This window comes from Vicugna pacos, chromosome 6 (genome assembly GCF_048564905.1).
Source record: "Vicugna pacos chromosome 6, VicPac4, whole genome shotgun sequence".
Classification (NCBI taxonomy): domain Eukaryota; kingdom Metazoa; phylum Chordata; class Mammalia; order Artiodactyla; family Camelidae; genus Vicugna; species Vicugna pacos.
The window spans coordinates 22,491,537-22,515,100 of NC_132992.1; the positions used below are offsets into that span (position 1 = coordinate 22,491,537).

General features: G+C 59.4%; 2 protein-coding genes across 6 annotated transcripts in view; one reads left to right on the plus strand and one right to left on the minus strand.

Annotated features, from left to right (window-relative positions):
• The window catches only part of SPTBN5 (spectrin beta, non-erythrocytic 5), a 45,054-nt gene extending 34,134 nt beyond the window's left edge, over window positions 1-10,920 (plus strand). Inside the window, 21 exon segments of the mRNA XM_072962167.1 lie at window positions 418-590; window positions 2,516-2,606; window positions 2,751-2,897; window positions 3,515-3,652; window positions 3,734-3,990; window positions 4,140-4,326; window positions 4,540-4,752; window positions 5,202-5,398; window positions 5,519-5,723; window positions 5,951-6,145; window positions 7,291-7,446; window positions 7,638-7,855; window positions 8,025-8,214; window positions 8,442-8,618; window positions 8,784-8,888; window positions 9,238-9,378; window positions 9,453-9,527; window positions 9,848-9,934; window positions 10,028-10,116; window positions 10,260-10,342; window positions 10,829-10,920. Coding sequence (XP_072818268.1) covers window positions 418-590; window positions 2,516-2,606; window positions 2,751-2,897; window positions 3,515-3,652; window positions 3,734-3,990; window positions 4,140-4,326; window positions 4,540-4,752; window positions 5,202-5,398; window positions 5,519-5,723; window positions 5,951-6,145; window positions 7,291-7,446; window positions 7,638-7,855; window positions 8,025-8,214; window positions 8,442-8,618; window positions 8,784-8,888; window positions 9,238-9,378; window positions 9,453-9,527; window positions 9,848-9,934; window positions 10,028-10,116; window positions 10,260-10,342; window positions 10,829-10,920 — 3,216 coding nt within the window.
• A 2,263-nt stretch (window positions 10,921-13,183) lies between these two features.
• PLA2G4B (phospholipase A2 group IVB) lies at window positions 13,184-23,558 on the minus strand. Of its 5 annotated transcripts, none has more exons than XM_072962623.1 (21): window positions 22,607-23,558; window positions 21,811-21,953; window positions 21,337-21,409; window positions 20,916-21,052; window positions 20,657-20,788; window positions 20,400-20,440; window positions 20,195-20,234; window positions 19,881-19,935; window positions 19,471-19,601; window positions 19,132-19,215; window positions 18,793-18,830; window positions 17,864-17,999; window positions 17,004-17,140; window positions 16,514-16,736; window positions 16,219-16,336; window positions 15,766-15,903; window positions 15,504-15,608; window positions 15,181-15,360; window positions 14,667-14,833; window positions 13,923-14,109; window positions 13,184-13,853 (listed from the first exon to the last, which is right to left on the minus strand). In XM_072962623.1, the coding sequence occupies exons 2-21, from the start codon at window positions 21,859-21,861 to the stop codon at window positions 13,633-13,635; spliced, it is 2,394 nt and encodes a 797-aa protein (XP_072818724.1). In that variant the 5' UTR covers window positions 21,862-21,953; window positions 22,607-23,558; the 3' UTR covers window positions 13,184-13,632. The 5 variants fall into 5 exon arrangements, with proteins under 5 accessions (XP_072818724.1, XP_072818721.1, XP_072818722.1 ...); XM_072962620.1 differs by having other exon boundaries at window positions 21,811-22,436; XM_072962621.1 differs by lacking the exon at window positions 22,607-23,558 and adding an exon at window positions 22,074-22,593.
• Between the last annotated feature and the right edge of the window lie 6 nt (window positions 23,559-23,564).

The window sequence follows — 23,564 nt, forward strand, 5'->3', positions numbered from 1 at the left end:
GCTTGGAGGGTGAGTGTGTGGCCCTGGACACATTCTTGCCTCCTTCCCAACATGCTTCTCACCTCTGCCCTTCTTACTTCCTTACACCCAGATGTTTGTTTTTCCCACCACCGTCCCAAGCTCTGTGGCAGGAGGGCCTGACCCATGAGGGCGCTCAGAGAATAATCAGGGCTGACTCGCCCTGTGCTGACGTAGCCTTACTGGGAGTGCAGAGGAGGGGGTGTCCCTGTTATGTGGAGAAGCTCCACCTGCTCTGGAAATTCTGACTCTTGACCCATGCTTGGTTGAGAATCACTGCCCTAAAGCCAGATACGGCCTGGAGGGATTCGGGGGATGTGTTTGATCAGATGGTTTAGGTGGGAAAGCAGATAGCTTGGGAGGAGGAGGGGCAGCCCTGTGGACAGCATCAATCCCCAGGACACCCCGGCCAACGTGGAGACCCTGCTGTGGAAACACAAGATGCACGAACGGGAGCTGGAGGCACGGGCCGACAAGATCAGCGCGCTGGAGGCCGCCACCCGCAGCCTGCTCCAGGGTGGACGGCCCGAGGCCCAGGGCGCCCTGGGCCGGTGCCAGGCCATGCTCCTGAGGTACAGCGGCTCTGGGGCTAAGGGGTGGTGGGTGGGCTGGCACGAATGTCTGGCTCTTGCCCGGCTCTTCTGCCTGTTAGCCTGGGCTCCCAGCATTTTCCGGGTGCTGAGGTTGGATGCCAGGACCCCACCACTCCTGGCCCTGCAGTGTGTCAGCCTGCTGAGTCACACAGCACATGGTCACCCAGCTAAGATAAAAGGGACTTTTACAGAGCAGCATATAGTGAGAAACTGAGAGAGAGATGACCTCATGGGATGGCGATACCAGAGCACAGTCGTTAGACAGCTGAGTTTCTGTGCTGCCCACCCATGGTGGGACTTGTGGCAAATTTCTCATGGAGTCTCATGTCTACCATGAGAGGGTAACAGTACCTGCCTCTTAGGGTTGTGGTGAGGATGGGAAAGGGACCCTTGATGTCCTGACGCAGTGCCTGACAGTCACTTGGCAGATTTCTTATGCTCATGTAACTGAAGCTGGCGTAGCTATGAGCTCTGCCTTTTTCCCTCGTAAAATCCCATCTGGTTCAGCTGCCCCGTCCAGCCCCTCAGACCAAGGCATATTTGGCCAAAAGCTAGATCTCAGATTGGCAGGGGTCTCCCTCCTTCCCAGAGAGCCCACCAAGGCCCACAATGCTTGTGGCTCCTGTGCTGGAGCCCTGGAGGCCACCCCCTCCTCTTCCCTGCAGGTGGACCCCACCTGGCTACCTGAGGTCTTTGACTGACAGATGGCAAACGTTGGTGTGCTGGTCTCTGTCAACACTCCCTCCCCCTAGTCCCCTTAGGTAGTTCCTGGCAGACCTGGCTGCCCCCCAGGACAGTGCCACCCTACCCCCTCCCTCTCAGGCTCCTGGCATCCTCTGAAGCCATTTTCATTCCATCAAGACTCTGCATCTCCCCTGCCCCCAGCCCCCTTTGGCAGCCCCAGCAGGAGGACACAAGCATTCCCACTAACGCCAGCGTCGGGGCTACACTGGTGGGAGGTGTGTGTGCACCCTGGTGGGGTGAGGGTGAGGGGTGTTAGAACTTCTTTTCCTCTTTAATAGATCTCACTTCTGATGTCTATTTTTGCGCATATGGCAATGGACTTACTATATTTGTACAGAAGTACACACACATATAAATCAGTACAAATATACACACACGCACACTTACAAATACATCCCAACGAAGTCGCACTAATAGCAGTGTCTGATCAAAAAAGTGATGTAGACACTGAATTAGTTTGCTAGGGCTGCCATAACAAAATATCGCAGACTGGGTGGCTTAAACAAGAGAAGTTTATTTCTCATAATTCTGGAGGCTAGAAATCCCAAGATCAAGATGTCAGCAGCGCTGGTTTCTCCTGAGGCCTCACTCCTTGCCTTCACACGGTCTGTCCCTGTGTGTGTGTGCCTGTGTGCTAATCCCTTCTTATAAGGACACCCATTGTATCAGATTAGGGCCCAACCTAATGACCTCATTTTAACTTAATTACTTCTTTAAAGACCTTATCTTCAAAAACAGTCACATTCTGACATACTGAGGATTCGGACTTCAACCTAAGAATCTGCGGGGACACAATTCAGCCCATAACAGGCACTAATGAAGAGGGGAAGTAGGGTGTGTCTCTATTTCAAAGGAAAGCCCAGGGGTGGGGTATAGATCAAGCGGTAGAGCGTATGCTTAGCATGCATGGTCTTGCGTGAGGTCCTGGGTTCAACCCCCAGTAACTCCTCGAAATAAGTAAACCCAATTACCTCCCCCCACCTAAAAAAAAAAAAATTAAAGAAACAAAGGAAAGCCCAGACTCAGGGTATATTGATCCACAAGAAGGGCTGGAAGGGCACGCATGTGCACGCATGTGTGTATGTGTGCACACTCATCCCCGTAGCAGCTCCAGGTCCCAGTGAAAAGACCTGAGGCCCCTGACACCCTCCTTCCGGCAGGAAAGAGGCACTCCTGGAGCGAGCCAGGACCCGTCACCGCCAGCTGGAGGAGCTCAGGCAGCTGCAGGCTTTCCTGCAGGATTTCTACGAGGTTCTCCTTGGTTGGAGTGGGGAGTGGTTGTGCTTGGTGGGGAAGGAGTTGCCCCAGGAAAAAGCCACCCTTCCCCGGGGCAGCCCAGAGGTGAGGTGGACAAGCACCCTAGGCAGCAGAGCCTGGTCCTCCCTGTGTGCCCAGGTGGCCACATGGCTGAGGGAGAAGAACCTGGTGGCCCTGGAAGAGGGCTGGCGGGACCCAGCCGGGCTGCAGGCACAGTGGCGGAAGCAGCAGAATCTCCAGGCCGAGCTGGATGCGGGTGTACACCACCAACAAAGGCTGCAGACGGTGAGGCCCTGGGGGCCCGGGCCAGGCTTACTGGCCAGAGCAGGGCAACCCCACAGAGCCCTGGCAACTGGCTCTGAACCACAGCAGTGGATGGCGAAGTCTCAGTGGATGGCGAAGTCTCAGTGAATGCTTTCTGTATACAGACGCTGTACTAAGCACCAAAGGGTAGTGAGTCACAGAGGCTTCCCTGGGGCACCCTCTCCAAAAATGGTGCCTTTTCAAGAATTTCAAAGATAGTGTTTTGATGTGATGGTTTTGAAAACTCTCTTGGAAAGACAGAGAGTCAGGGCCCAGCCAGAAGTCCTGTGGGTGCAGGAGTCAAAGTACAGCACCTTTTTTATTTACCCTCTTCCACCTACAAAGGGTAGGCCCTGACCCCAGGCCCCCTCAGTCTAATATAAGTATTTGAAATGTTTTCTCTCGTTTAAACAAAATAACCACTATTGTCTCCATTATGTGGCTAAGAAAAATGAGCTCAGAGAGGTTAAGGAACTTGCCTGAGAATCACACAGCTAGCACACAGACTGCAGCCATGGGGCTGATAGTTGGAGCCAACACAAGGGCCCTGATACCAGCAGTCCTGACTCCATGAGGTGTGTGCCATGTTGTGACTATAGGAGGGGCAGAGGCTGCTGCAGGAAGGCCACCCGGCCTCAGAGACCATCCAGGAGCACCTGCAGGAGCTGAGAAAGCTTTGGGAGGAGCTGCAGGCCAACTGCCAGAGGAAGGCAGTCAAGCTACAGGAGACCTGTGAGGTGAGGTTGTGGGCTACAGAGCAGGCTAGATGCAGCTCTAGGCCTCTCCCCTGCATGCCCCCACCTCACATTCTGCCTCAGGCCCAGCGTCTGCGGCGGAGTGTGGAGGAACTGGAGAGCTGGCTGGAGCCCGTGGAGGTCAAGCTGAGGGCCCCCATCGGGGGCCTGGACCAGCCTGGGCTGGACGAGCTCCTAGGGGCACAGGGAGAGCTGGAGGCAGCAGTGGACAGGCAGGCCGGTCGGGCACAGGCCCTGCTGGGCCAGGCCCAGGCCTTTGTGCGGGAAAGCCCCAGCCTCACCCAAGACTTGGAAGAGCAGTTCCAGCGGCTGCTTCAGAGGTAGATCCATCCCTCCTCCCTGCCCCTCACTCATCTCCCCAGGGCCTCCCCCAGCCAGCCCATGATGAGGGGCACAGGGTGGGTCACAGTCTGGCCATCATAGTGACGACCAGGGTCCCCCACCCTGGTCCCGCCCTCCACTGCTGCAGGTTCGAGGGCCTGAGGGAGCCCCTGCGGGAGCGCAGGACAGCCCTGGAGGCCCGGAGCCTCCTCCTGCAGTTCTTCAGGGACGCTGATGAGGAGCTGGCCTGGGTGCGGGAGAAGCTGCCCCTGGCTGCCTCACGAGACTGCGGCCAGAGCCTGAGCACCGTGCGGCACCTGCAAGAGAAGCACCAGGTGTGGGCCCGTTAGGAAGGGTGGGGCCATCCTCCATCCGCCACTGGTGCTGGGAGCTTCCTGCCTCCAAAAGGCTTTTGGGGCCTTAGATTCTTTGCTGGTCACAAGGACAAGGTTCTCTTTGGGGACGTCTGTGGGATCCCACGAGGTTTCAAACACAGCTCTGGGTCCCCTGAGGAGCACCCAGGAGCATCCCCGGTCCTGTCTCTGCAGAACCTGGAGAGTGAGATGAGCAGCCACGAGGCTCTGACCCAGGCGGTGCTGGGCACAGGGCGCAAGCTGGTGCAGGCTGGGCACTTTGCCGCCCGCGACGTGGCTGCCCGGGTGCAGCAGCTGGAGGATGCCGTGGGCCGCCTGCGGGCAGAGGCTGCACAGAGGCGGCGGAGGCTGCAGGAGGCTCAGGAGGCCCAGCAGTTCCTGACAGAGGTGAGGGGTGAGGTGGGGCCGGGCAGGAGAACACCCAAGGTGTAGGCAGGCCTGGAGGGTAACCCCCGGCTGGGGCTCCAGGCTCTCTGTGTGTTTTCTGTCACCCCCACTGAGTCGTTTCCTTCAGCTTGTTTCCCAGAAAACAGCCCCCCGGATTTGGGTTGGTTTTGCTTTTCTGTTTCTTCTAAACCAGTGATTCTTAGTCAATGCTTTACGTGAGAATTACCTGGAACCCTGGAGAAATGCTGATTGCTACCCAGGCTCCCTTCCAGACCAGATCAGAATCTTATGGGGGGAGAGCCAGGCATAGGGAGTTGTTGAGGCTCTCAGGTGATCCCAGTCAGCCAGGCTGAGAACCACTCACTGCTCTAAATCTCAAGGTCATGAACTCAAAGTTGAGAGCCCTGGAGGGTATCACCCAGGGAAAACTGTCCCCTTTGTCACCCCAGCTCCTGGAGGCAGAATCCTGGCTGGAAGAGCAGGGCTGTGTCCTGGACACGGAGGAGATGGGCCAGAGTGCCGAGGCCACTCAAGCCTTTCTGCGGAGGCTGGACACCACCAGGAGAAAGTTGGAGGCATTCAGTCCTCGCATCGAGAGGCTGCAGCAGAGAGCTGCCCTCCTTGAGAGCAGGCCGAACTCAGAAAGGTGGGTCGTTGCCAGGACCAAATAGGGAGGAGAGGCAGGGCCCCTCCTGTCCCTACAGAGGCAGAAGGCTGATCTAGCCTGGAGAGGAAGCGCTCTAATGGGTTGTCCTTCCTGCCGCAGCCCTAAGGTGCTTGCCCAGATGCGCGCAGTGAGGGAGGCCCACTCGGGGCTGCTGCAGAGAGCAGAGTGCAGGGGGCAAGGCCTGCGGGAGCAGCTGCAGCTCCACCAACTGGAGCGGGAAGCCCTGCTCCTGGACGCCTGGCTGGCCAGCAAAGTGGCCTCTGCTGAGTCCCAGGACTATGGGCAGGACCTGGAGGCCGTCAAGGTGAGTCACTCCTGAGTGAACCTGGAGGACAGTGGATCACAAGGGCAAAGAGGGAGGGTGAGGGGGGAGCAGATGGGAAGTGGGGGCCTCTGGGCAGATCCCTACAGTTCTTGAGGCAGAGCCTCAGGACGTCAAAAGTGGCCGATTCTGCCAAGCCCTTCGTCAGCGTTGGGAGCTGCAGGATACCACACCTCCAGAGTGACCCTCCCTGGCCCTACACCCTGCAGGTGCTGGAACAGAAGTTTGATGCTTTCAGAAAGGAAGTCCAGAGCCTGGGGCAGGCCAGGGTGCAGGCCTTGCGGGAGCGGGCAGGCTCCTTGGAACGAGCAGCCCCCAGGTGCTCTCCCCAGATTCAAGTGCACCGGAGCCGCGTCGAGGCCACTTGGGAGAGGCTGGACAGGGCACTGAAAGCCCGCACACAGGTGGGTGCCTCCAGACCAGACCAGGGGCAGCCAAGGGGTGGGGACATCTGTGCCTTCTGTCTGGGCCAGGGACAGCAGACCCACCAGTTCAGTTGGGTTTGGGTGTGGGTGGGTGAGTGGAGGGAGGTGTCTGCCTCTAACTCCCAGTGCCAAGCAGATCAAGAGGCTCAAAATCTTCCACCTCCAGCCCCCTCTGAGTCTTTGTACCAACTTGGTTTCCTCCTTGTGCAGTTGACACCTCCAGGGAGAAAGAGCATGTCTGGCCAACATCTGACCCCCTCTAAACCCCCAGCTAAACTGAAGCAGGCTTCAGTTTCATTAAGACACATGCCTCTTTGGTGTCTCCTTCACCACACAAGCTCACTGGGTGAGGTCTCATCCTCATGCTCTGAGTGGATCTGTACGCCAAGGAAATCCTCAGTGTTCCCCTATCACCTTAGCTCTCAGCCAGAGCTGTTTCTAGAAAAGCAGCCCAGATCCCTGAGCCCCTGCCAGAGCCTGCAGCCCAGGGAGGCTGTCTCTGAGAGTCCTGACTGGGCAGCCTCCTGAGCAGACCCTCTTCTCCTCAACCAGATCCCCCAAACCAACTTCCTCCCTCACATGGACCCATTCCCGCCTGCTTCCGAGTCTCCACCTCTGCCTTCCTCATAAGTATGCACTGAAGACCCTCTCCTCACAGAATGTCCCCTGGGGCCCCACCACGTGTCATCAGCAACATCACACATTCACTGAGTGGCTGCCACATCTAGGACATTTTCTGCACCTGGTGCTCATGGAAGAGTCACCAATCCCCGTGGACTTGTTGGTTACCAGGGGGAGAGGGAAGGGAAGAGGGGCAAGACACGGGTGAGGGACTGAGAGGTACAAACTATTAGGTACAAAATAAGCTACAAGTATATACTGCACAACACTGAGAAATAGCCAATATTTTATAATAAGTATAAATGGAGTATAACCTTTATAAATTGTAAACTACTACATTGTACACCTATAACCTATATAATATTGTACACCAACTATACTTTAATTTAAAAATAAGTAAACAATTTTGAAAAATAAGGAAAAAATAAAAGGAGGTAGCCCAGGAGGCCATGTCTCCAGGAAGAGAGGACCGTGGCCAGAGCAGGCCCTCCCTTCTCTCCCAGAACCTGGCTGCAGCCCGGGAGGTCCGCGGCTTTGAGCAGGTGGCAGCCGAGCTCCGGGGCTGGATGCAGGAGAAGGCCAGCCTGATGGCAGGAGATGCCTGTGGCCACAGCCTGTCGTCGGTGCAGACCCTGCAGCAACAGCACAGATGCCTGGAGGTGAGGATCCACATGCCACGGCCTGCCCGTCTCAGCCCCTCCCTGAAGGCGGGGGGACGGGAGGGCCTGCCTCCCAGGTTGTGGAGCAGTCTGGAAGCAGAACCAGCTCCCCAGAGGGACTGGGTGCTCCCTGAAGAGGAGCAGGCATCAGGTGCCGGGGGGTGAGGCCTGATCATGTGTTCTGGCGGCAGAGGGAACTGACAGCCGTGGAGAAGGAGGTGGCACAGGTGCCAACTGAGGCCTGCCGGCTGGGCCAGCTACACCCCGAGGCTCAGGAGGGCCTGGCCAAGCAGCTGGCTGAGGTGCAGAAAGCCTGGGCCAGCCTGAATGTGAAGGCCCAGGAGCGGGGTCAGCAGCTGGAACAGGCTGCCCAGGGCCACGCCTTCCTCGGACGCTGTCGGGAACTGCTGTAAGTGGGTCCTCCCCGGCTGTTGGCTTAGCTCTCCCCTGCAGGGTCACCCCAGCTCTCTGGGGAGCTACAGTCCTCAGCCCCTTGTGCAGCTCCTGCCCTGCTCCACCCCCCTCCCCACCCCACAGGGCTCCTGGCCCTGACAGCAGCTTCCACTCCCTGCCCACAGAGCATGGGCTCAGGAGAAGCAGGTGATGGTGTCTTCAGAGGAGCTGGCTGGGGATGTGACTAGAGCTGAGCAGCTCCTGGAGCAGCATGAGGAGCTGGGGCGAGACATCAAGGAGCACTGCCTTCAAGCCCAGAATGTACGGCAGGAAGGGCAGCAGCTGGTGGACAATAGCCACTTCATGTCCTTGGAAGTATGAGCACTGAGATGAGTCTGGGGCTGAGCTGGGCACAGAGCCCAGTTACCCAGGGCTTCGGAACCCCCAGCAGAAGGGGAAAGCCAGGAAAGAGGTGGGGAGAGAGGGCAGAGAAGAGGACGGTCCAGGCCTCAGGGTCTTCCCCGACACCTCTCCTGGGCACTCTAGCCCCGCCCTAACGGGCGCTCTGGCTGAGCATCCCACCCACGGCGCCCTCCCACCAGGTGACCCAGTGTCTGCAGGAGCTGGAAGGGCGGCTGCAGGCGCTCGAGGAGGCCTGGGTCCTGCGCCAGGGATGCTGTGAGGAGAGCTGGCATCTGCGGAAGCTGTGGCAGGGGATGGATCAGGCCGAGGCCTGGCTGGCCTCCCGGGAGGGCCTCCTGCTGGACCCCAACTTCGGGGTGAGCTGGGGCCCTGCCCCTTAGCCAGCTGCACTGACAGCCACAACCAAGGGCGGATCCCATGGCTCCTCTGCTCACTGACCCCTGGGCCAGGCTGTGGAGGGTGAGGGGAAGGCTCTCTGTGCCCCCAGGAGCCGGGCCTCACCCTAGCTGCCTTCTCCCCAGCACTCAGTGGCAGACGTGGAGTTGCTGCTCTGCAGACACCAGGACTTTGAAAAGCTGCTGGCTGCCCAGGAAGAGAGGTTTGCCCAGCTTCAGAGGAAGGTGAGGGTGAGCAGAAGCTGGGTGTCCTAGGAGGCAGGGGCCTGGGGACCGATGGTGGCAGCGATCCTGGTCTTAGCCCGAGAGTTGGCTTATCCGCAGGCACTGAGCCCGCACCTGACCCTTCAGGAGAGCGCTGCTCTTCCCTTGCCAGCTACGGTGTCCTGTCACCCCCACCTCCTGGTGAGCTAGGGCACCCTGTGGCCTGGGACGAGAGGGAAGTCTCTTGAGCCAAAGCAGGAAGAGCTGAAAAACGAGGAGGCAGGGGCTCCCTCTGGGTGGGAGCGCCGTGGGGAGGAGGGGCTGGGACACAGAGACCACGGGAACCCTGACCTGCCCCCCTTCTCCTCTCCCCAAGATGGACCAGAAGCTGCTGCAACAGGTGAAGGGGCTGCAGCCCGAGAGAGTTGGCAGTGGGCCAGCCTCCCTCCAGCAGAGTTTCTCAGGAAGCTGGTGGCCTGGAGCACAGCTGGCTGGGACAAGGGACCCGCAGCCAGACGTCCCTGTTGGGCCGCACATAACCTTGGCCACCACTGTCTCCCTGGAGCGCGCAGCCGGGGCCGTAGGGGTAAGGATGCAAAGGGTACCCCCACCACGGAGGGATCTTCGGAGGAGCTTAAGTAGCAGCTCCTGCCGCGGGGTAGGAAGGTAAGTGCCCAGAGATTCCTTCTGCTGCAGCTCCCTCCACAGGACCGCTGGAGGCCTCGGAAGGCACAGGGCCTGGCACCCTGGCGTTGTGGTGGACACGCTCCCCGCCACAACAGTCTGGCTCCCTGGGGCCACTTCACAGCTTCTGCCCTCACCCAGGACGGGGTGGGCCCCCTTCCTCCTCCTGGGTTCCCTGGAAGTCGCTCCTTGGCTCCCGCTTCCCCGTGGGCTCCTTGGTCCAGCCTAGCACCTGCCCTGGGAGCCTCTGTAGACACAGGCCTTAACAAGGCTGGTGTGGCCTCACCGCCTTCTCTCCACAGCCCAGCTTGAGCCGCCGGCACAGCTGCCATGGGGCCTTGGGGGACAGCTGCCGGAGCCTGTCCTGGGATGAGAGGGCGGTGGCAGAGGTACCAGACAGTGGGCGGACGGGCACAGGACAGAGGCCCCACAGGGGAAAGCAGGGATGGCCGTGGTAACCCCTGCCTCTCATCTCTCCTCAGAACGTGGCTTCCACAGCCTCCTTCGACCTCACAGAAGCCCAGTGTGAGAGGCCAAGGGACCACTATGATGGAAAAGACACCTCCTTAAGGTGAGGGCCGAGTCAGGAGAGAGATGCTGGCCCCCAGACATGCTAACTCAGCTGGCATGGCCTCCCCAGAGCAGCTGAAGGGGCTGGAGGCAGGGTCCTCTGCCTGGGAGGCAGGCTTTGACCTATGGCTGTCTGGGTGGCAGGCTGTCTGGGATGGAGACCCTGTTTGCAGCACCATCTGAAGGGCAGGCTGAAAGCCAGCATCACGCCCTGAGCAGCATGGCAGGTAGGCTCCAGGGGAAGCCTGGGGGGCGCAGGGGGCTTTGATTCCCTGGGCCCCAAGCTGCTGGTGTTTAACGCATCCTCAGAAGTTTCGTATCTGGTACTTCTGTAGTCTGAGAGGTAAACAGGACTTGTCTTTTCTCAATTTAAGGCTCAGAGAGGGTAAGCAACTAACTAAAGATCACAAAGCTAAATTAGTAGCAGAGGTGAGGCCAGGCTCGACCCCCTGGCTGCCTCCTAGTTCTGTTTCACCCATTTTGGAGTCTGCCTCCCCTGAGCCCTTCCTTCAAGGATCCTTGTGGGCTTCCCCAGGCTCTGCTCTGTCTGGCTGAGGCCTTTTCTAACCTTCTAGTCTTAAAACAGCTCTGAATGCACCTCCCTTGGGGGTATCTTGTAGACAGTAGCCAAGCCCAGTTCTACCAGGAGGGAAACACAGAACGCACCCCAGCACCCCCTAGACCAAAAGCCCCTTGTCATTGTGGTCTGACAGGCTCCAAGTGGAGAGTGTTCAGGGGCCCCACCCAGGAGTCCCTCTGGGTTGCTGGCTCTATGCGTCAGTTTGTTCCCCTGGGAGCTCCCTGAGGCTGTCCTTCCAGAATCCCAAAGAGAACCGAGTTTCTTTAGAATCTCCTCCAGGCTAAGCCTTTCCGGGACCATCAGCATTCCGTCTCCCAGGAGGCCGGGTGCACTGGGGGAGCCTGCCCTGTGTGCCCCGCCTGGGCTGCACCCCTCATCGGGGGCGAGGCTTGGTGTGTGCCTCTGGGTGCCTCTTAGTCTGTTTGGGCTGAGGCAACAAGTAGACCACAGGCTGGGTAGGTTAAGGACCACAGATGTTTATTTCTCACAGTTCTGGACGTTGAGAAGTCCAAGGACAAGGCGCCGGCAGGCTGGGTGTCTGGTAAGTGCCCTCCTGCAGGCTGCAGATGTCGCCTTCTTGCTGTGTCCTTGCAGGGTGGAAGGGGGGAGGCTGCTCTCTGAGGTCTCTTTTATAAGGGCTCCACCCTCAGGACCAGATCACCTCCTGAAGGCCTCTCCTCCTAATACCATCACCTTGGGGTTAGGATTTCAACATATGAGGTTGAGGAGGACATGAACACTGAGGCCGTGGCAGGGAGGCTGCAGCTGAGCATACAGCCCAGGATGACTGTGTTCTTCTTTGCTCTGCAGCCCCTAGTCTGAGCCCAGAACTTCGAGCCGGACCCCTGGGCTTCCCGGCTGAGCAGGCTGCTGCGAGGGGCCCCAGCACGGCCGCTCCGCTCAGGTAGGGCACCCAGGTGTGTGGGTGGGAGTCCTGAGCCCCCATGACAGGCACAGACGCTGCCCTCCTAAGCCCAAGGTCCCAGGACCCAGACCTACGCTGGACGGTGTGGGGCCAACCTCCACCCCGACTCTCAGCAGAGGCAACGGAGTCCGGACCCTGAGGCTCCCTTTCCCCACAGATTCCATGGCTGTCCCTTGCCCTCCTCACTGAGGGAGATGCCCGTGTGCACTGACAGCCACCTGCAGCCCGAGGAGCTCCCGCAGGTGGCTGGCCCCGTAAAGGAAAGTGCACCAGGCTCCTAGCGGCTGTCCCACCCAGGCCAGACCACGGCAAGGGCACATGCCAGGAAGCCTGCCCGGGGCCCCACACACCTCCCTCCTCGGCCTCCTCCACTCCTTCCTCTTCAAGATGGGGCACTGCTGACAGGACAGCTAGACCCCTCTTGCACCCTTGCCTCCATCCTCCTGTGCTTTCCCCAGTCCAAGGACCAGGTCCCTGCTCCAAGGGGGAAGGGAGCCTTACTGTCCCAGACAGGCCGGGAGTGGATGTCACCGAGGCACACACGCACAACAGACATACAGACACCGATGTGCGCAGAGACACACACACGGGCCCGTACCTGAGGGAGCACTCACATCAAAACGGGTCGCAGCCACAGCTGTGGTCTCTGGTGTAACTGTCCACCTGCTCCTGCAGGGCCACAGGCTCCGATTTATGATTCAGATGATGTGCTGTTCCGTGAACAGGCCTTGTCCTGGATACAGTGGCTTCTAAGGTTATCAGGGCTGCCATTCATTCTGCTCAGAGTCTAGCCACATGCCCGGGGCAGACACATGCAGTGAGTGGGGTCATGAGACCCAGTCATCTCCCATCCATCCCACATGTAACGGCCACTTGTGCCTCTCAGCTCCCAGCGTCCTCATCCCACATCAATGGTAGGAGCAGGTGCGATTTTCCAAGGGAGGCTTAGGGCACCAGTACTAGAAGATTCTGGAGCAGCTATGCCCTAAATTCACTCCACCTCCCTATTTTCCCAACAGGTTGGGCCCCGAAGCAAAAACCCTGTGGCACCAAACCTGAGGGCTGCAAGTGAGGACACCCTTGAGGGGACCAGGAGACTCAGCTACCAGGCCCCTCAGGACCAACTTCTGGAATAGACAGTTCCCTGTTAGAAGACAGGCCCCACCAATGTCACAGCTTGCTGAAGTCACAAAGTTATCACTGGCCTCTTTCCTTGGCTCCTCTGGCCCCAGGTCTGGACACCCCTACCATGAGACAGGCAGCAGCCCTTTGAGTCCCTGGGTGAGGAGGACAGGAGTGATGGCCGTCATGGCCTGTGAGTCTGCTCCCCGGAGCAGAGCTAGGCCTGCAGACGCAAGGCCACCAGCCCGAACTGGCTTCCTCTCTGGCCTGAGTGGAGCAGACACGGCAGTCCTGGGGAAGCCCAACCAAGCTGACTTGCCAGCTCTGTAAGTTGCCAGAGATGTTTTGTTTTCTAAACCAGTTCTCAGCATGTGTAACCAAGAGCCTGGAATGATACATGTCCCTCTTGGCAGCAGTGACAGTAATCTCCATAACGCCTCGTGGTTGTGTGAGCCTCTGTAATACAAGAAATGCTCTATTTCACTCTGCACAGCTACTCAAGGTAGCCAGGAAGGGAAAGCACACACAGGCCCTGGCCTTTGTGCTCTTACAAATATGGCCAATCCTGCCCGCTCTCCCCCCGCTGCCAAAGAATCTCTGCATTTTCTCTGGCCACAGCATGGAGACCAAAACCTGAGGAGAGAGAGTCCAGCCCCTGTTTAAGACCCTCGCCCTACCCAAGGGTGTCGGCTTCAGGGCCGTGGCTGTGGTGCCGGGTACCACAAATGTGCCGTCCAAACCCCCAGCAGCTCTGGAACTTGTCGATGATGGTCTCCACCCCGACTCAACTGGAGAAGCAAGGCGGCCGGAGAGTGAGCCTTAAAAACGAATCAGGGGCCATGGGGGCCAGGCTAGAGCCGCAGGCCAGGGCACAGCAGCCTCCCCGCCCATCACTCCGGCCGGCACCGCAGGCGCTGCCTCCGCCGCTGCACGGCCTCACGCAGGGCCTCCAGCAGCCGCTCCTGGTTGTTGCAGATGTTGTAATGCGTCAGGCGGAGCAGCTTGTCTGCATCCTCCTGGCTGTAGGTCACCTTCGAGTAGTGGTAGGGGGAGTCGGATGAAGACAGGTTCACCTCCCCGGCCTCCTGTTCCTCGGCTGTCCGCCGGACCCCTGTGGAGAGAATGCAGCCTGGGCATGGGCGCAACCGCTGGGGGCGGGGGGTGGGGGACAGTGACTCACCAGGGGCCGAGTGCTCCCGGAACGAGGCATTGACCAGCGGGAAGTGCAGCACGGCGGGGGCATCGGGGCAGGCAGGGTCAGAGAAGAGGTGGCACTCCCGGGGCTGGCACTGCTCCTCTGGGCTGGGCGAGACGGGTGGGAACGGGATGCCCTGCTCCTGGCAGAACTGGCCCAGGAGCTGCAGCTGCTGCAGGGCGAACAGAGGCGGTGTCAGTGGGATGGGCCTGCATGGGCTCCTGTGTCCTCCACGCTGCGCTGATGGAACGTGGAGAGCCACTAAGACATGGAACTGAGTGCCCAGATGCCAAGTCAGACTCTCGTGGACCCAACAGGCCAGACTTGACTTAAAAAAATGCTCTAAACCTTGTAGCCTGTCTACAGCAGCTCCTCTGGGCTCAACCAAGCTGGGCTGCTAACAAACCCCAGGTTCTGCAGTTGGGAGACAAAAATCTTCATTGGGCCAGCAGAAACTCAAAGCAAGGAGTTCTAGAGGTCCAGGACCAAACGGGGTGCAGAGATAGCAAAGCAGACCCAGACAGGATACATTTTAAAGCACTGCCAGCTTCCCCATCACTACTCCCCTGGTGGTGAGTTCAGATTCCACAGCCTTCCGTTCACAGGGTCGTGTCACAGCCCCCAAGGGAAGCTGGCCCAGAAACCGGACTCCTAAGCAAATCTATCCAGAGGCAGGAGTCGGGATGCTTCTGGATTGCCACCCCCCTCCCAAGCCTGCCCCCAGCCCACCTGAAAGGCTCCATGGAGGTTGTAGTCCAGTGACAGGATGAGGTCCACGTCCCGTGTGGGCCGCAGGAGGGGTGGGCAGCTGGTGTTGACAAGGTAGCCAACATCCAGCAGGCAAAGGTAGGGCTCTGCAGGTGTCAGCTCATTGGGGAGGCCATCCAGCTTGGCGGCTGGAAAGGTAGGGGGTCGGGTGGAGAGCAGCTGTCACTGGTGCTGAGCACCAGCCCCCTCCAGCCTAACACCAGCTCCTTGCTGCTGAGGGAGGAAGGCCCTGCCCTCCAGCTCCTGCTCAATCCTGCCAAAGCAGCACCTCAATTCCTGAGGTCTCACGGATGGGCCCTGACCCCAACATAAGGAGAGTAAAAAGGGTTCCAGCTCCAAGCAACCCAGGGAACTGAGCTCAAAGGGCTTGGGGCTGAGGGGTTGGAGAGTGCACATGTCTGGACCAGGGACCCAAGGCTCAGGCGACCATGGGAAGACTTTGAAGAGCTGGGACCAGGAAGAGAAAAGCAGACACCTTTCCAGGAAGAGAAGTGAGGATGGTGGAAATAGTCCTTGTGGAAAGAGAGGCCATGCAGGAAATTGTGGGTGGCCTGGGCAAGTGGACGCCGCGTCAGAAGGTCAGTGAAAAACTCAGCTATCCTGCCAGCCACTGTGGGAGGTTCTTCTATCTTCAGAAGGGGAACCTGCTCCTTGTCTGCAGTCAAGAAGGAGGAACAGGGATCCCTGGACCTTTAGTCTGGCCTCTATGGACTCCCAAAGGCCTGAGATCCCCCTCCTCCCCAAATACAGCTCCACTCGCTGCCTCTCCCATCCAGGTGAGGGAGCCTGGACACCTACCCAGGCTGGCCTGATCCTGTGCCCAGCGGTCCCAGAACTGGCTGGGCTCTGAGGACCAATATAAGCTGTCCTGGAGGTTGGCTGCATACAGGTTGCTCCAGATACCTGAGAAGGAGACACGAGTGGGAGAGTCCCCCACTTTGTTGCAACCTGACCCTCCCCCAACCCACCCAGGGACTGAGCTGGGAAGGCAGAGCCCACCATTCCACTCAGGCCCATTCTCCCCACTACCCCAGCTTCCCCAGCCTCCCAGACCCCTCACCTTCCAGGAAGCAGATGCGGGACTCAGGAAGCTGCTTTGTCAGGCGCCCCATGAAGAACTCGGAGCCAAAGAGCTCAGCGGGGATGAAGGCACCGTACTTGGGAAAGCCGACCTCGTAGGGGGAGAACTCGCACCACTCTGTGAAGAGGCCACACGGACTCACCGTGGGGCCCAGAACCTGAGGACCCTGGGCACCAATGCACCCACCACAGGCCTCGTGACAGGCAGCCTGGTGACCAGGAGGCTCAGCCTTGTTGCTGGCACCCTGAGTGTTGGACCTACGGCCCTTGGCCCCATCCCAAAGCTGAGTGACTCCAGTAGGATGACAGGCTCTGGAAAGCATGGGGCCAGGCCCAGAAGTGCTAGGTGTGACGCCCACTTTCATACACAGGCCCAGCTACCTCTCATCCTGCCAACTGCAAGAGCACGGGCCTCAGCTCTGGGGCTACTTACCCCCAAATTCAAAGGTAGTCAGGTTCCGTTCCTTGGTGTTGAGAGCACAGTAGATGGGCAGAGGGTTCTGGCCACGACTTAGGGCCTCCCGCTGGTCTGAGAGTTTGTGGTCATGGGGCTAGGGGAAGATAATTTGAACCAAAAGCCATGGCTTCCCAGGGCTTTTTCCACCCCCGATGCCCAAGGCTGCTCTCCAGCCCTGGACCTGGCCCTTTGGTGGCCGGCCACCCCCCATCACCCGCCCCCCAACAACTCCCCGCCCTAATCACCTCCCCAGCCACACCCCTCCCCGCACCTCGCCGTGCAACAGTGCCTCGTTGATGAGGGCCCACAGGTTGGTGAAGCAGTTCGGGTAGCCCAGGCGGGCACGCTCAGCCAGCTCCTCCCGATACCGCTGCAGCTGCCTGGGGGCCAGCACGCCCAGCTTGCTCTTGGTCACCTGGGCCTTCAGTGACTCAATGGGCCCTGCCAGGTCCTTCTGAGACCACTCTGGGTCCTCGTAGAGGCTAGCCAAAGCCCTGGGAAAAGCCAAAGCCAGAGGGATCATCACTCAAGGGCCCCATCATAGGCCTTGGGCTCTGTACCCTAGGACAAGAGTCTGACAAGCACCATCCAGGGGCCCGGGTCCACTTGAACACGTTTCTCTCTGGCACGTGCATTCTCCCAGCCCTTCCAAGTTGGTCAGGGAGGCCTGTGGAGTCTAGGAGAGCCGTACCACCACACCCTCCTGCCAAGACCCAATTAGCCACCCCCAGGTTCCAGCACTCGACCTGCTGCCAGCTCACCAGGTGGAGCCAGAGGCCCCTGTGATGTAGGAGATGCAATCCAAGAGGCCCAGCTCCTTCAGGCCGGCCAGCTGCCCATACAGGGAGGTCATGGCCCGGATTCCACCACCAGTGGCCATAACAGCTACCACTGGGATCTGGAAGAGAGAACAGCCAGGCTCAGAGAGGCCTTAGGAAGACGGAAGGCCATGCCACAGGAGAGGAGGTAGCAAGCCAAGAGGCGACTCAGCTCACCCATAGCTAAGGCTGGTCAAGATCTGATCACGGCTTTTGGGACCAGTTCTAGTCAGGCCTCCTAAGAAGGGTCTAGTCAAAAGTAACCTTGCGAGGGTAAGGCCTGTCTGGTTTTAAGAACTCCAGGAAGAACGGACAAGTTCCAGTCCTCATCTCCTCACCTCCAGCCCCTGAGGAGTTTGGTGGTTGCTTTCTTGAAGCCCCTGGGCCCCCAGGTCCCCCACATGGCCACCCCTCTCCCTCTCGCAAGGAGAGGTCATTTCCTTAGGAGATGCACCAGGTCGATCCAAACCTCCAGGGACTGCCCTGGACCAGCCGGTGGCCCTCAGGCTGTATGTCTCACTGATCCATCAGACTGGGCCTAGTCTCAAAATCTGGACCAGGCCAGGAATCAAGAAACAATGAGAAGAAAAGCTAGCCCAGCGAGGCAGCTTGAAAGCTGCAGGTGCCTCATGTAACGCTCTGCATTTGATGCCGTCAAGCTCCTGACAACAGCACGTGAGCAGGAAGCAGAGCAGGGCTCAAGCCTGGCTCGGCACCGGCTCTGGTCCGGTTAGGGAACAACCGGTCCCAGCATCCAGCACTGAACTGGGGGACGCCCACCCAATCCAGCCCAGTCCCCAGACCTCATCCTCCTGCAGGTCTCCATCCAGCTGCAGGGCCTGCTTCAGGGCCCTGGCCACCACCTGCCGCCTCCTGCTCAGGAAGGCCCGCTCCTCGGCGCAGGGCTCACAGCCCAGCCGCACGGCCAGCTCCCTCGGTCTGGGTGGGAAGGAAGGGACCGTGAGGCAGCTCCCGGCCTCGTCAGAGAAGGGGAAGCTGGGCCTGCCTCCCCGGAAAGGCCCACCACCATCCTTCTCTCCCTCCTCTTCCCAACTCTCAGCCCTGCTCCTGTGCCCTGACTGAAGTGTGACGTGTGTGGATGATGGGAGAAGGTGAACCCAGACCCTTGTGGGGACACCCTTGGGCACTGCAGCACAACAGGTGCACAGGACCAGGAGTGGTGACCAGAGGCCCCTGGATGGGACCCAACACCATTGATCCACTTCCACCTCTCAGCTGTTGTGTGTCACCCACCCAAAAATGACTTCAAAGTGGGTGGGGAACAGGGCTCCCACCACTTCATGGTGGGAAGCTAGCCTCCCGGGCATGCGGAGGGCCCGTGTGGGCGGCTCCTCTTGTCTCCTGAAGGTTAGCAGAGGCCCGTCCACAACTGCCTCCCGAAGGGCCTTGACTGAGCACCTCTCAGCTTCCTGCCGTCTGCCTCTCACCACTCTCCCACCTTCACCTGTTCTTCCAGCCAAACATTTAGCAAGTGCCTCCTAAGTGCCAGGCACAGGACGAGACACACACCCCTCTGACTGCTTCAAAAACGCATGTGAAAAGTTGACAAAAAGAGCTTTCATCTGCTGAGGCTCCCACACCTCATGCCTCACCCTGGGAGCAACCCCTGAGCATCTCTGCTAGGAGTCAGCCCATCCCCCTCGCTCCTCCAGGCTGAATGCCCTGGCTGCTGTCCCCCGTGACCTTCCCCAGGGCCCAGCCAGCATCTCACCCTTCTTCTTTTTTCAGCTCCACCCTCATCAGGGGCTCCTGAAAACCATGAACACTCCAGTCACAAAGATTGGCCACTCTGTTCCCTCATCCCAACCCAAGCCATGTCCCAGGACTTCCCCATGTTCCCTTGGGCCCCAGCCATCTCCACAGGGGCCAGGTCTGAGGCCCGAGGGCAGGGATGCTCAGAGGACCCCCTCCCCAGAGTCTGGCCCAGCACTTGTCCAGGTCAGGGCCTGAGGACAGAAGCTGCTAGAGAAGCAGGCCAGCCCTTCAAGGCCTGGGGCCTGGGCCCAGCCTTGCCCGTGCATCTGTCTTTCTTTCTCTGGGTGACCAGTACCTGGGACGTAGGGAAGACGAGTCTCACCACTTGGCCAGAGGGCAGGGCCCTCAAGGGCACCTTCAGACGCTCTTGGGGGGCGTCCTGCAGGGAGGATGAAAGAAGACCTAAGAATCTCCACCCCTCCGTTCCAGCAGGGACCTCACCAACGGCCCCTGGGAGTGACAGAAAAGCAATAGGAAGGGGGACAGGAGACAGGTCGACTCCACACTTCCCAGGTGCCTGACTCTGATGGGGGGTGGGGCTCAGGGTGAGCAGAGGGACAGGCTGGCAGGAGGCGCTGGGAAGGAGGCGGAGGGGCCCTGCAGCTCCGGCACCCAGGAGGAAGCCGTGCACTACCTGCAGGTAAACACTCAGCTCCTGCTCCCAGCAGGCCGGGCAATGGAAGCAGAAGGAGCCGGCTTCCACCGAGGCCTCCTGCGGACCTTCACGGGACCCAGGAAGCACCAGATGAACTCTGCCCTCTGACTCTGGAAACAGGAACCAGAGCAGAGAGGCTAGGAATGGGAGCCCCCACAGAGGCCCCTGTCTTACCTAAGGGGCCATCTCTACTGCGATGGAGGTCTGGCCCAGACCTAGGCTGGAAGATGGAGCCCTCACCACAGTCCCTCTGAGGACTACGGGGAAAAGCCCTGGTGTGGATTTTCCCTCCAACCCCTGCTCCTGCCTGAGAGCTGAGGGCAGCTAGTACAAGGCCCCCTCCCTCCAGGGTCCCCTTGGAAAGGAGAAGAAGAGGGTGGGGGACTCACCCTTCTGATCCCCTGCCTTCTCCAGTCGAACATGCAAGCAGGAGAGCTCCCGGGCCTGGGGCATGAAGAGAGCCCCTCAGACTCGAGCCCCTCTCCTATTGGAGACCCCACCCTTCCAGGACCCTGGGTCTTGCTCCTCGGCATATTATTACCTTGGCCCTGAGTCACCAATCATGAGGCTGGGGTTGTATCCCTTTGAACTGAAATCCCAGGGCCCCCCACTCAGCTCTACCCCTGAGCCCCATGGTGGGGCACAAAGTTCAGGCCCGGGGAGGACGGTGAGAGGATGGCAAGAGGGAGGGTTCTAGACTCACCACCAGGATGCCGTTGCTGACCAGCTGCTCACAGTCTGTCCTGGAAAGAGCCCCCACTGACCCTTAGGAAGAGTCCAGGTTCTCAGGTTCTCACCCTCCAAGGAGGCCTGGGCTTTCCTCCACCCTGGTGCCTCCCAGGAAGGGTGTCAGCTCTGCGTGCGCTGGAATCCCTCCCACACAGGAACCGCCCCTTGGCCCAACTCACAGACTCTGAAGCCGAAATTCAACTTCCAGCTGCTCCTTGCCCTGGAGAGAGAAAGCAGCAAGTTACAAAGAGGGACCAAGAAAAACAATGAGGATAGGACTGCTCTCTGGTGGACAGAAGCTCTTGGCTGACAGAGGCCTCTGGGATGCCAGGGAAGCCTGGGCCACTCATTGGAGAAAGAAGCCATGTTCCTGGCTACCCACCAAAGCACCCCCTTCCCAGGGCCTAGGCCCCTGCCGCCCTGCGCACAGCCTTACCTGAGGGTTCAGTGAGAAAGTCTCGTGCCGGGACTCTCCCGTCTGCAAAGTCCCCACGTCAAACAGCACTGACAACAGGGTGTCATCCTTGGTCAGGAGGTCCTGGTCGAAGACTTTGAGTTGCACAATGTTCTGAAAGGGGAACAGAGTGAAGGCGCTGCAGGAAGGAGGGGTGGGGCAGGGGACAAGGGGCTGGGAGGGGACGGTGGCAGTGGGTGGACAGGGACAGCGAGCAGGGGCAGGGCTGACACCCGCCCACCTTGAGCTGGCTGTGGATTCGGAAGTGAAAGCTCTGATTCCAGATGGGATTTCTACTGTTCTTGACCGTGCGTGTCTGAAGCTGGTGGCTGGAGGCTGTGGGCAGCCACAGAGTTACATAGCAGTCAGAGGGGGTCACTGTGGGATAGAAGAACAAGTGCCCAGTGAGGGCCAAGAGCCCTTCCCAGTCCAGCTGCCCGGAGCCCATGTTCTTCCAGCAGGGGACCTAGAGACCCACAGAATGGTGCTGGGTTAGGGGCAGGAGGTGCAGGCCCCACCTCAACGATCCACCTGGTACCTTCTCTCAGCACCCTCCCCAAGAACCCCCTGCACACCCAGCCCTACTGACGCCTCTTCCCACTGCCCTGTCCCACTCCATTTCCCACTGCAGAACCACTGCCCACCCTGGACCCAGCACTCACCTAAGTCTTTGGAGGGCAGGCCACGGGCCTGCAGGACACGAATGGTGAGCAAGCATGTCCCGGGTACCTTTGCCTGCAGAGGGAGGGAGGGAGAAACCGGCTTACTGCAGGTTGATGGGCCCCAAAGCAACAAGGGCCCAGGGGAGGCTGGGGTGACACCCCGAGGCCTAATTCCGAATCAAAGGACCTGCCCTGCCCAGCCAAAGGCCTGTCCTCCACCCACCAGCTGTGAGCCAAAATGAGGCCACAGTACCTCCTAATGACGCCTGTCGACACTTACACAACACTCCGGGCCGCCTCTGGTCCAGGGCTTTATGTAAAGTAATTCAGTTTAATCACACAACCACCCTATGCGTGGGGACTACTTATCATGACCAACCCCACAAGGAAAGAGAGGCACAGAAAGGCGAAGTCGTTGCTTCCCTGAGGTCCAGGGCCAGGACTGGACCGGGCTAGCTTGACTGGAGCTCTCACCCGACACCTCCCTGCTTCCAGTTCCTGGTATGGTATCCTCACTCTTGCCATTCCATGTCCCCGGCTCCCTTTTTCTAAGCAGCCTTGAGGCTGGTCTTGGGTGGCGGGGGGTCCCAGTGTGGTGGAGGGGTGTGGACATAAGGCTACAGAGGCAGACGGAGAGGTACGTCAGGGCCCCTGGTTGAGCTGCTTTCTGTGCTCTCCACCCCTGGCCCGGGGACAGTTCTGGAAAGGGCTCTCCGCTAGGCTAGGATGGCAGTTACCAGTTCAGATCACCCACAGGCTGTCCCATCTTCCAGGTCCTACAAGTTCAGGCTAAAGATAGTCCCCAGGTGACCCCATCCAAACCCACGACTCTGGGTATGGGGATGTAGACCCTGCGCCAACCAATTCTTCCTTTTGGCCTTCGGCCCTGCCTCAGAAGGGCTCTGACAGATGGAGTCCAGGGGCAGAGCTGGGGAAGCTCATCCATCAGTGTCAGCCCTGGGGCCCCAACACCCGAAGCAACTGAGTCACAAGGAACACTGGAGCAGCCACTTCCTCTGGGGCCCCAGGACAGCAGCTGGGAGCCTGAGTTCTCAGGGTCCAAGTCCACGGTGCCAGGGAGCTCTGCCTAGAGTCCATCTCTAGGGCAGAAAGAACTCAGGATGACCCTTCATCCCAAGACCCTGCCCCTTCCCGGGCTTCTACTCCCATCCCTGGTCCAAGGCCAGCAAACGCCTGGAGAAGCTCATGACTCCCTTAAAAAACAGCATTAAGCCGGCCCCAGAGGGACCAGTGCCCAACCATATCTTACCAGAGCCATGGGGTGGAGTCCTCGGGAGGCAAGAATGACGGGCTGTGCCTGCAGGACTGAGGACTGTCAGCTTTTTAACCCAGAGCCAGGGATGTCCCAGCTAGTCCCAAGCTCCTCCCTGTTCCTCCCAGCCACCTCCGCTCCAGCCAAGCCCCACACCCACACCCGGACCAACCACCTGTCTGGGAAATGAGACACCTTAAACATACATGGAGTCACTGACACCCTCACGATGGGGGCTCAACACACGGGAAGATATTCTCTCCAGCCATCACCATCTCGGTCTAACCTACCCACCCGACCCTGCTCTCCCTGCCTGGACCTAGAGGGGCCCCCAGGAGACCTCAATGTCAAAGGCTGCGCGCGAGACTGGAGGGGTCCCTGGAGGGGCTGCTGAGGTCTAGGAAGCAGGGAGTGGGCCCCGGAGCAGCAGCAGCAAATCTAAGAGCTGTGTCCCCCAGCATAGGGCCTTTCGCAACCGCCTGGTGCCAGGGTGACTGAACCGCCCAGTCCCGACTGAAGTGCTTGGCCAATCTGAGGAGCGCCCCAAGCCCCAGCACAACCTGGCAGGGCTGCGGCTTGTTCCAGGAAACAGTCCTTGAAAGCCGCATGCCAGGCTGCCTCCACCTTGGAGCTGGGTGGCTGGGGAGGAGGCCTCTGGGTTGGCTCCTGGGCAAGGGGGCTCCTCCGTCTCCAGGGCCAGGGTGGGGCAGGGCGGGAGTCTGAGTGTAGAAACCCACTCCTTCATCTGGGGAGCAGCCTCAGGAAGGTTTCTGTCCCCTTCTTCCTGTGCTTGTTGTGAGAGAGAAAAGGGTGACTCTCGGGGCACCAGGCCCCAGCCGGAGGAGAGCAAGCAAGGCCAGAGCAAAGCTAGGAAGAGCTTTACGGGCCCTGCGTCAATGAGTTCCACGCCAGAGTTACAGGCCTGAGGCCGGCCTGCCCAGGGGTGCTGCAACAG